Below are 12,558 nucleotides of genomic sequence, written 5' to 3'. Positions count from 1 at the left end.
TATTTTCTGTATCTATGTAGGAAACATACATAAACAAATGTACAAACCCATAAGCTCTGTATCTGATCACTTCTACGACTGCCTAAATAAGACAAAGAAACCACTTCAACTATAGTTAATAATTAATCGTTTGATATAACATATAGATACCCAAATTCCAAAAATACAGAAGAATTTCTTTTCAAGTAATGTTATTCTCAGTGTGTTCAAGTAAATCTTTTATTCAATTTTTCTACTAGGAAATGGATTTCTAAGAACACAGAAGGCTTTGCAAAGAATAATCAGACTAGTAAAACACTAGCACGATACTAAAACTTCACTGTTTCCACAGCAAATAATAAGCTTTGATGAACAAATTGTTGTTAAAAAGATCTTCTATTATTCCAGTATATGTCCATTCATGGTTCTGGGGAAAAAAATGGTGCAAGCAGCACATGGTTTTACGCAGTCTATAGTAGCCCCATGATACCGACTCTGCTTTCACTGAAATCGATCACGTAGTTCCCATTAACAATAAAAGGGCAACACTAGGTTCTAAAATAACCTTCCAGGACTGACACTGGAGTCACAGGGAAGCAGCAGGAACTCGATCTGAGCTTTTCCCTCTCTGCCACACACTGGGTGACTTGCAGTACTACCAAAGGTAGTGTGATGCCCTCTCAACTCTTTCCTACCTTGTTCCTGCTGCCGAGAACCGCAAGCAGTTACCCCCCAGTGCTCACTCCCTATAAACACCTTTTCTCTAAATATAACTTTAGAGGATTCAAAAGTTACATAAAAAAGTTAATTAGAAGATCATCACAGTTAAAAATTCCAACATACCTGTGTATGGACTTGTATGTGGAAGCATGTACACACAATACAGTCACACTAGGGACCAGGTCAGGTAGTCTATCCACTCTAAGAAAACTTCTACATGTGATGGAGAGTCATGTTTCGGTCACGGTGCTCAGCTCAGACACAGAGACCTGCTTACACTATTCACGTACAGGATTAGGGCATAACCTACATGTGCAGTTCTGATTTCTGCTGACTGTGTGCTATATATTTATGTTCTAAATACTAACACAGAACTCATCACATTTGACATGCAAGCACGCACAATCATATACATCCAATAGTATCAAAATATAGTGAAGATGACAGAAAAAAGCCCTATTAGAGTAAAAATTAAGCACAGGACAACAGATTGCTGGTCACCCCATACCAAAGCTCACCAAGACACAGTTGTGTGCACAAGAACACCTACGAACATCAAACCTATAACTTGGGTGCCAACCCACCTGGAAGGGAACACGAGTGTGGGACAGCGTGCCCACCTCGCACCATCTGGTGTGGCACACGTCGCCAGCCACCCGACACGCACAGCTGCACAAGCCACCCATGGTCCTCCCAGTTGTGCTGTCAGAAACGCATCCCATTTTCCCTTAGGGCATAAATTGTCCTAAACTTTCCCTGTCTTATGCCAGCTTACTTTATAACCTTAATGTTTCGGCGTAATTCCACAGCACGTGTACGCGTTGGAGGACTGCCCTTCTAACAATTCCGGTACGTAACAGAAATATTATAGCGGATCACATCAACCCAGCTTAGATCTCAACCAGCTCACCTAAGGGTTAAAAACAGAAAGTGCTATCCACCGGTTTGCTCTGATGTTCCTGTAGATATTGTCACTGGATGTATCCTCAGTAGAATTCTATTCAACACCTCTGTCTTTAAGTACAAAGCTGTAGGCTGTAGCAGCTTTAGGAAACATAAGTATCCTTTTTTCTGCTGCACAGTATCTGTGTGTGAAATTCTCTAAAGGGGTTTAAGTATTTACCCTGAACACTATCAGACAGTTTCTAAAATTTTCCTTATCCTGTTGCAAAAACACTTCAAAGAGAATCATAAACACAGTCCTTTGTGCTTTCAGCAGACACTTTGTTTTGGAAGCTTAAGTCTGAATTCCCTCAGAATTGTAAATATTTTTTTTTGAAAGATGTGCAATACAACTTTACTTTTTTTTTTTTTTAAAGATTGGTAGTGATTCTGCTACACATGATGCTGGATCCTTTTTTCTCCCCTGACAGTTAAAAATATTGAGGTCAAGAAAATTAGTGCCAAAAAAAAAGGAAAAAAAAATTAAAACAAGTATTCAACATCGGGTTTTCTTGTTGTTGTTGAAGATAAAAGGTACATTTCTAGAAACATCTGAATCTTAGTGTACATAAAATATAACCTGCAAAACTACATTTATTTAAAGGGTCTGGCCTAGAGAGATAAGAAAAGCCCCAAAAGACAAGAAATATGGCTACAATTTGTGTCTTTGAGATGCCATGTTGTGCCTACATTTCACAGCTCATTAGGCAAATACGATCACCCATCACCGCATGGCCCTCCAATAAAGGAGTATGACACTGCAGTATCTAACCACAACGGGAAAGCAAAAAAAGAAATTAAAATAATACCTCAGAATTTCTTGAATTTTGGCTGACAAGCTCAAACCAACTCAGGTGTCACTGAAGTTGGTGTGCATTTTTTGAAAAAAGCTAAACAACCAACCAGTCTATTTGTGATCCCATTGTATAGTGTTTAAAAATATAATTGGTTAGCTGTTTAAAGTGCTGAAGTCTACAAAAGGTAGCAGAATTCCTTTTAAATGCATATTTTGTCTTATAGCTTTTCATGGTTGTTTCTGGAACTGAAATACTCTGATTTAAACACATATTTATACCCTTGTTTTAATTTGGAGGGAAAAAAAAAAGAAAAATATAAAGGAAGAAATATATTACAGCCCTGGGCTGAGATTTTGTAGCTCAAGTTTCAGCCTAGACTCAATTCTAACTGTCAGGCTGTAAGCCCCTGACAATAGTGGCTTATAGCTGCAACTATGACATACTTCATATGTAGCACTAGTAGCAAATAATGAAATAGTCCGCAAAAAGGGAAGAAAAATAATTTTACAAGAAAACAGCTTGCTTTCTGATTTCAACTGAGTTGTATAAATAAAAGCATGCTACTGACGATAACAGTAATAATAAGACTCACAGTTTTTAAGAAGTTTTACACATCAGGATGAAAGTTGCAGTTTTCTGCAAAAAAGTAAAGTTGTACTGCACATCTTTCAAAAAAAAAAAAAGATAGCAGTTTGCATGAAATGCCACTGTGCTCATTAGAACTATGCAGAGTGTGCACACTTCTGCTTTTACACTACATTTGTAAAGTAGAAGGTGTGCTGCATTTCATTATCATTAGCTGGATGCCAAAGAAGTGAAACAAACGGTGTAACAATTACTTGTGTTTTGGCTGTAGCATTAAAAATCAGTTCTTCAAGATTCATGTTTCGTTCCTTTAAGCAGACCCTTTACTGTCAGCAAACGGTTATGCTGTTAAATATAACTCCAAATCAGTCATACTTTTCTCTACATTTTAGTTCTACAATTTTTTTCCTCTTGCCGAATTCCTGCATAAATAGGTGGGATTAAATGGAGCCTAGCCTACCTAACATAATTATATATGTTGTGAGTTTATACCGCAATGAAACGGATACATTTTAATAATCCCAGTCTTGGCTCTTACCCACTAAAGTCAATAAAGGTTATTAAGGCCAACTGCCATATAAATACATTGCTACATTGCTAAATGGACTGTCAAAGCAGGGAATACAATTCACACCATATAGCACTACTAGGGTCTTCATTTATTTTATTTAAAGGAACGCTAGATATGGTAAAAAAGGTCTTTAAAGATTCGATATTTAAGCATAATCACACATGTTTACTTTTCATTCCACAAACAAAAACCATTTGATTGATTTACATTTTACTTATTCAAATGTGAATCAGGCTAAAACAAAATAAACAAAAAGAGACTGTAGTACTTCCGCAGTTCTTACTGATTTGGCATGGTGTTAAAAAGATTTTCATAGCTAAAATAAATGTCAGATTGCAAGGCCTGCATGATATCAGACCCGGAGAGACAAATTGTCTCTCCACTGAATCTCAGAACAGCTACAGCAAGACTTGCTCACATCACATGAGATTTCAGCTTTTCAGACTTCTCTTTACCCAGAAAGCAAAGCTTGTACAGTCTTTTTTCAAATGGTAACTCTCCCTTTGAATTCAGCAAGCATTTATCCCGATGTTGCAGCCGATAACGTGTTAATCTTGGATGACTTTTTAAAAAAAAAAACAAACCCTCAACCATTTGAATAGCCTTCGTATTTTCAAGGGAGGGGGAAAAAGGGAAGAAGATTGGTTAAAGTGCTTTGGATTTAATGGTTCATAAATTCATGAGGTAATATTGTGGGAAATGTGATGTTTTATCAGAATGTCATTCAAATGAAAGGTTTAACATTTACATCACAAGAGCAAGTTCTAAGTAAAACTATCCTCAGGGAAAGAAATGCCAGGAATAAACATTATGATAAAATTGTGTGCTTGCTATAATGCATAAAAACATTAAATAAAGCCCAACGGTTTGAAGACACTGGGTTAAACTTCCTGCAGTATCATACTTTTCTGTGACGCTGGAGTAATTACAATTACCAGAATCAGCAATTATTTTGGAAACTTTGTTCTTTATTACTAGAACAAGGGGGGGAAAAAAAAAAAAGGCACGCAGGGACACATTTCTAAAAAAGTCAAGATTTGTGCAGCTCACACACAAAAGAAAAATACGTCGTTTAGGTCTTTTAAGAAATAATTTTTTAAGCAACAATATTCTTCTGAGACAAAATAAACAATTCTGAGGCATTTTCACTTTTAGTATTTCTGGCTTTTTTTTTTTTTAAGCAAAAGAATCATCCAGCTAAAATTATAAATTTGGGGAAAAAAACATCAACTGCAGACTACTGGGTACCTTCAAAAATACCATTTTGATTTAACTTAATGCTGTGGAAGCTAAGCATGCACCAAAACACTGCACTTTTTATGTTAAATTGCTGTTGAATTTGTTAACCCACAATTGATTTCCTGTGTTATGGAATCTTAGAGATTACAGCTAACTTGAAGCAACAGGAATAATTCTTGATGTTAATGCTACATTTCTATGTATTTTTATTAAGTCAATGCCTGCTGTTGCATCAAAACTGCGGCTCAACATTGCCCCCTACTGCCATTTTGTGAAATACTAAAGGACAAAAATGTAGGTTAAATCCAAAAAAACCCACCCTGCCTCCAAGTCCCGAATACAGTAATCATCAAATTTACTTAGAGACTCAACAAAACAGACATTCTCAATTAACATTCTCTTCTGTCTCCTTCAATAGCTCAAATTAATTGTGATTAATATGCTATAAGTCATAAAACATTAAAGCAATTTTTTAAAATTTAAATTAGAAGCAGCTTCCGTCTTGGCCCAACCTTCAGTTTGCTGATAAATATCGTCCTGAGGCCTGTTGAAAGGAGATACACTGACGCCACCGTGTTTCTAATTAGGGACACATGGTAATGTCACACCAATTGCTGAAAACCTAACCCTTGAGAATTCCCGAGTTTGCTGGTTTTCCATGTTCTCAACACACAATGGATATAAAATAACAATCAAACATTTTTGTCTTTGCCTCATCTAAGCCTCTGTTACAAGAAAGTTAAGTTGTCATTTGAAAAAAAAACAAACCAAAAGATTTTTTTAAAATTATAAAGGTCATTCAAGAATGTGAGTACGTAAGAACACAAAAATGAGGAGGAATACCAACATAAACAAGTTATAAATAATTTCTCTCCTTCTGTAGCAAATGTTCATGTCCACTGCTTAGTTGCAGCAACTGATTTCACAAATGAAAGTTCCACTTTTCCACGTTTGTTTTCCAAGTCTGAAACCAGCCATTGCTGGAAAAGCTTATGATAGGTTTGAGCCGGCTACTGAGTCATTTCCCTCAAACCTTGGGAGCATATTCTTGTTGAACCATACCTCCAGAGATTAAAAACCACCTCTCCTAAAAAATCATATTCAGCTTCCTCAGCTGCATGACAAACATTTCCAAGTCAACTACAGGCAAATTGAGGCTTATGCTGTGAGCAGCAGAAATGACAGAGAATGACATCTAATGCAGATGTATGGAGACGTAAAAGAGACGTTAGTTGATACAACAGTTCCTCCTGTGTACAAATCTGGAAGCAGGCATGATGGCAACTGGATCAAACACACTAGCAAAGTGTCCCAAGTTAGCAAGCCGACTAACCGTGCTTGTCACTGCGTCTGTTTTAAAGGAAAGCAGGGATGTATTTCCAAGTATATAGGAATCAATTATTCAAGAAATTAATTATTCAAGAAACTAAACTCCTCTTTGTTGGTCCCAGCTATGGTGTAGGTGTGCAGGTGGCCTACAGACAGACACAGGCAGTTGTACTTCCAGATCATAAGATTTTACTTAAGATTTATGTATTTGTACTTTATATATACTGGTACTTTACTTTCCACAGATGGATTCACCACTGTTGTTACTGGCAGACTTGTCTATCTTGGTGTTGCATGAAAAAGTCGACAATACACAGTTTCACGTAATGTAACGTGTGACTGTCATGTTACAAGGCTGTCAAACTTTAAAACCAAGAAAAATCAGGAAATAACCAAAATCTTGGGGTTTGCTCATATTTCTTTTGGCTGCTGGGGGAGAAAAATGAGAGGCAGCAGTGGAAGGCTGACATGGATTCCACTTTTCATATGTTCTGAATAAAGTTTAAATCCCGTTACTACAGTACAATTAAAAACATAATTGTGAATGCTCTCAGAATTAAGCTCTAGAGGCTTTAGACTATAAAACTAGTACTTACCATAATCTCCATTTTTCTCCAAAATTCTTCCAATTTAGCCATAGGCTTAAGCCACCAATCAGTGCACTTCAAATATCGCTTCCCTTGAAACCAAAACTGCCTAAGCCACTCAAATTCAACCTGCAAGATAAAAGCGTAACAGCAGCATAAACATCTACGTTCACTATTTGGGGCAGCGATGGAGTAAGGCATGAATCCAGCTACACCAGAACAACCCCAGGGAAAAGGAGAAGGTTAGCAAGGTACACCATTCTAAACGCAGCCTTGCACCCAGCTGTTTCTTTCTGTTCCACGTGAATTGGTGACCTGAGCTACTCCCTTCAAACCTAGAGAGGTGCAAAACACGTGGTACGTGTACAAAGAAGACTAACAGTTCAGAGTTACTCACAGCTCGGTCAACTGGGCACCGACTGTGGCTTATTTTGACGAACACTGTGAAATATTTCAGTCACATATAGTCCCTCTTCTAGCATGAGCCCGCTTTACAAGGAAAACCAACCCGCACTGAGGCAGTGAGAATTCCAGCAGGGCAAGTTAGTACTGCTATTTCGCACATGACACACGGCTAACCATGTGGCACTTCACTAGCTGGGGTTTTCCAGAAACTTCCATGTATGGATAGCCCATCAGCATTAACATGGAAGTATTAGCTGACTAAGCCATAACAAATGTATAACTCATCAGCTACTCTTTAAGCAAAATAATTCCATTTAACCTAATTTCCACTGAGCTTTTCTCCCTGTTAATAGAAATGCACAGTTCTGGTCTTTAGAATTCGGTGTTTATCTTCGTTGTGGTAGTTATGTTTCACACCGAGTTCAAAGCTGCTTTAATCACTGCTGTACCACAAAGAAGTTCTTGTTTATCCCAGCTCAGCTCCAATGAAGCAAACAAAGACAACCTGCCAAGGTGAAAAAATAAAGCAAGCTGCCCAAAGCCATCACCTAACTCTTTCCTGCAAGGGTGAACAGAGCGGCTACAGCGTTCCAGTTCACATTAACCAAATGTTTGGTCAATATATGTTGAAGATCACAATAAAAAATACCTAAATTTGAAAGGTATGAAAATAATACTAAAGCAACTTTGTTGGTAGAATATGACAACACTGCTAGTTGGCAGACACAGATCTTAAAATATTTTCCAAAGAACTGACTTCAAGCCTGGTGACTTTTTAGCCCAGAAGTTTGATGGCATCCTTCCTAAAAATAGCTGAAGGTAAGTTTGATTCTTCTGCAGCACTAACAAGGTCTGAAGGAGCAAGTTATGGTTTAGTTAAAAATCTGTACATGCAGTTTTGGGAAGACTCAGCATATCATCAGTTCAACTAGAGTTTCAAGCACTCAATACTTTTTTCTCCCCACACTTCTTAAGTTTTTGCTGACCTCTGCTACTAAAAGGGCTGTAACAAATGATGTCTGGCAAACATGTTTCAGGAAATTAATCACATGAGGCCATTAATCAATGAATTTTTTTTTTAAATAAAATCAAGGTTACAATATGACTCATCAAGAAAATCTATTTCAGTCAATCTGATTTTTTACCTGTCATTGATTTGTTACATTAATCCATGTAATTTCAGCCTAATTCAAGCCTGGCATCTTGGACAAATTTTAAATGCATCTTGATTCTCTACAGACTTTACAACTTGACACAGAAGAGCTGGTTTTCACACACAAGAGATAAAGCTTAGCATCAGGCTAGTAGACTTTCTTCAGGATTATCTGGTCTCATCAGAGGCTGGCACACCACATTGCAATGCATGGCTGCTCAGCGATGTGGACCACCATTCACTAGGGCTCTCAAACTCCGGTCCATGCTCATCGTGCAGTGCCTCGGTTTAGCTCTAAACTGAGTTAACAAAATGGAGGTGGAGGAGAAAAACAATCTTTCACCCACCAACTTAGTGATCAAGCTGCTTGACCAGTGACTGCTCTTAACTATCACTTCTGCACAGATGATTCTGAAAAAAAAATATAACCTTGATGAGACAATGGTAAAGTGATTTCTCTATCACTCTGTCCTTGTTTCAGACATGAGCAAACTACCTGATTTCCAGGTTACCTTAAAAGCTGTACATCCTCTTGCTTTCATTGAACTCTATTAAGTAATACCTTTTCCTGCAACAGGAGGGCACTCCTATTGGCTTGCCCTCCATCTATGAACAAGAACAACTGTACCAGGAAAAAAACCCACAACAGTACATGCTGGAGAGACAAAAAGCTCAATTTTAGCCGTAGTGGAACTGAAGTTGCAGAACAGTCATCTTCTCTAAAAAACTCTCAGGTTAACAGCTCTTGCCATGGATTTTGTCAGAGTTTTAATTTGGAGACTGACATACAGCAGAGCTAAGTTTAGTTTGCACTAGAAAGCATTTACATGACTGACCAGGACAAAGCCTAAACATATTAACATACAAAAATATATATAATGCGTGGTTTAGCAACAATTTTAATGTCCTAATCAATTTTCACTTATGATTTAAATCTGTGCAAGTAAACTCAGAATCATATGTCTAACCTCAACATATTTTCAAGTTGTCCTTTAAACAATGATTAAAGGCCACTTTTAGGTTATAGTCAATACTGGGTAGTAAAAGGCCAGCAGTAGCATTTGACATTTTGTGAGGCAGTGCTCCTCAGTCAATTATTTAAAAGTATTGGTTATGAAATGCCACACACGTAGGTGATCTATATTTTCTCTTCTGTACTAGCCAGCCACCAACCATGCTGTCAGCTCACTGTCATGTGCTAAAACATATTAACCTTCCTTTGGCTGCATACACTGCTACACTTTCTCAGCAATGACCTCAGTGTCTAACACCATGTACCTCCAACTTAGCTAGCCCAGGTTTTTCAACATCCTTGTGCATTTACTACACTTAAACTGCTGCCATAAAAATAGATCTGCTGCAGGCAAGTGACTGCACCTCACAAGAAACAGAGCAACCAATTCCGTCTCAAGCTTTAATCATGTTAATCAGGATTTGATAGTCATGGCTGAGCAAAAACGCTGATCAGGACAAACCCCTACACTTTTCAAATTTGAAGACTTACGTTGAAACCTGCTACATTTTCAACACAATCCCCATACGCTAGAAGACTTCCTCTAGTGTTTACTTCATACAGAACATCCGATTATTAGTTTGGAGTTGGCAAATAAAGAAGTCTTGACACTACCTCACACAACATGAATTTTGCAATACTCAGAGCAAGTAAAACAAATTTTCTTTAAAATATTAAGAATAGGCTGGTGATGATCCTTTCTGCAGATTTATTTTTCCATGTATGAACATTTACATCATTGATCCAGCAGCGTTTTATTGCTTTAAGAAGCATTTTCTCACTAATGGGTTTCCCTAGGTCCCCTATAGCTCTGTTTGGGATACACCCAGCAGCTGTATGTATTTTGGAAAGCCAAGTGTGATTCAGTAGGGGCAAGAGGTTCCTATTCAGTGAACTCTGCAAGTTCATTTATTTCAGGATAAATTGCTACTGGCCAAACAGCAATCTGATTGCTTAACAGGATAACTTCATTACACCTCCAACACTGTGCATTTTTAGGCTACAGTGCATCACAGCTGCCCAGGCAATTACTCTGCAAACCCTGTTACGCTCTGTTCACCGAATACCATGCTGCTGAAGTGTAGGTTCAGACTTCCAGCCCATAACCTATTCAGACAAGAAGCACATGAACACCCTTAATTATGGTTATCTTTACTTACAAATACAAAGTACAAAAAGGGAGTGAAGTGACTCACATATCTAACAAACAGCACATACCTTGCAATTACTCAGATATTCCTTTGAAGGCTGTTTTAAGTGAGGGAGACCATGACAACAAAGCCAAGTCTAAAGAAATATTAAACATCTACCTGGCTGCCTGCTAGAGATGCTAAAAACCTCCTCAGGTTAGTATCTTAGTTTTTCGACACGAAGACCTCTGTCAAGACACCCAAGACAGGGCTCTGACAAATGATCTTTGGGTAATCTAACATCAGTAAAGACATCCCGAGATACTCACCCTTTTGGAGGTTTCTCTGCCCACCACAAAAATGGAAAAAACTAGAGTCTCCACCTGTGCTTCAGATCATCAGTTCAAAGCCACTTTATCAGCACAGCAAGTCAATTTTCCTACCCAGGAATACAGAAGTGAAAGCACAGAACCATACCTCATTCTTTCAGACTTGCTCTTAGGCTCTTTCCCCTCTATCAGACAGAGATAATTCATCCAGACCTCATTTGGCAGAGCAGTCTATTTCAGCACGGGCTGATTCTGTGCTAAACTACTGCATTTTAGCTTCGTCACACACAGCCTGATGGTACTGTGACAGTTCTGTTCCGGTTAATGGTCTCTGATGAGTACTTCAGAGGTACCAGCAGCAGGGGTGAAGAAACCAAATCCGTGGCATTTCAGGAAGATAAAGAATCCAGAACAATGGCTGCAACTACTCAACCGAATTAAACCCTGGGAAGAACTTGAGTTCTTTGGTAACAGCTGAAAAGTGAAAAAAAACCGCACCACCTTCTCCAGAGATGGGAATACCACCTGATTTCAAGATCGTGATCTCTGGTCCAGAATAACAGCAAAAAAACCCACACAAGGGGGTTTAGAACTGCCACAGAAAGCTGTGTATTAGACAGGAATACACAGGCACAATTTTGTGGCAATTCTTTATTAATTCTGTTCAGTTTTTTGTGCAATTTTATCTTCTGTGTTTAAAAAATACTAATAAACTAAGGAATTAAAAGTGACCAAATCCTGACCACACCAATCAAATGAAGACTCATTTTCATCAGTATTTAAATAGTTTGATTGTTTAAAGAAACAAAACACGTTCTTGTTTTTCACCTGCCTGAGAAAATTTGGACCTAAAAGTTGCATTAGTGCCTGAAATTACAAAGTTTTATCATGCAGTGAGTAAAAGAAGGTAGGAAGCTTTTATTTGCCACAAAAGGTAGCATTAGGCCCGCAGATCCGCATGTTTTCACTTTGGTGATGTATAAAAAAGAAACGTGCATTTACCAGAGTGGTAAGCCACCAGTAATTCTGTCTGCTTGTACAGCAAATAAATGAAATCTAAGTAGCACTTTAACATACAGAATTTATCCTGCAAGAGAAGAGGTGACCTCGGAATAGCAAAAAAAAAAAAGAGGTGAGGGGGTATTCTTTTTTCAAATGAAATACAGATCCAGTGTGTCTACTAAGTCTAAGTGCACAATATGTACAAGTTAAACAATGATTTCTGTTACAGTATATCCCATATGTGTAACAGGAAACATCCCTGTATGTCACATAGCAAAATCATTCAGGTGACTGCAAACACCAGGGGTAGTCTCTCACCTGATGTAAACGGCACATGTCTTTGATGTTAAAGGACCCGTGCAAATTCACACCAGCTGTGCATGTGGCCCTAGCTGTGCAAACCACATATGCGTGTAGTTTTATGGACTGAGCCTGATTAATGTTTTGTAAAACCTTGCATGCATCAGACTTCTTTAAATTGCTCAAGGAGCTGTTTTGCTAAAAGTCAAGGGTGCAAATCTTTTGCCATCACTATACTCAATTTTTCCAACTGTAAACACAATACAGATAAAAATGTGTGCTGCAAAATTTTAGTAGAAATACACAATATTATATTCCTCAGCAGAGAGCAATTTAAAACAGTTTACACAAATTCTAATTTAAGTGAAAATTACCTATGTACTATACAGCATCTAATAGTGACCATGCTTATGTTGGTAGAAATACACCACAGAGCCTTCAAAATGTCTGACTATAGGAGTGCTGTAAAAAAACCCGC

General features: G+C 38.0%; 1 protein-coding gene across 1 annotated transcript in view; it reads right to left on the bottom strand.

Moving 5' to 3' along the window:
• Positions 1 to 5,174: 5,174 nt before the first annotated feature.
• FTO (fat mass and obesity associated) overlaps positions 5,175 to 12,558 on the bottom strand; it is a gene marked incomplete at its 5' end in the record, with an annotated part of 31,137 nt that continues 23,753 nt past the window's right edge. The window contains 2 exons of the mRNA XM_010157581.1: positions 5,175 to 5,377; positions 6,759 to 6,878. Of these exons, the coding sequence (XP_010155883.1) occupies positions 5,348 to 5,377; positions 6,759 to 6,878 (150 nt within the window). The remainder of the gene's footprint in view (positions 5,378 to 6,758; positions 6,879 to 12,558) is intronic.

The sequence above is a fragment of the Eurypyga helias genome, unplaced genomic scaffold (genome assembly GCF_000690775.1).
Source record: "Eurypyga helias isolate BGI_N326 unplaced genomic scaffold, ASM69077v1 scaffold22998, whole genome shotgun sequence".
NCBI lineage: Eukaryota > Metazoa > Chordata > Aves > Eurypygiformes > Eurypygidae > Eurypyga > Eurypyga helias.
Note: the sequence above shows the minus strand (reverse complement) of the source record. Positions and strands in the feature narration are given on the sequence as shown.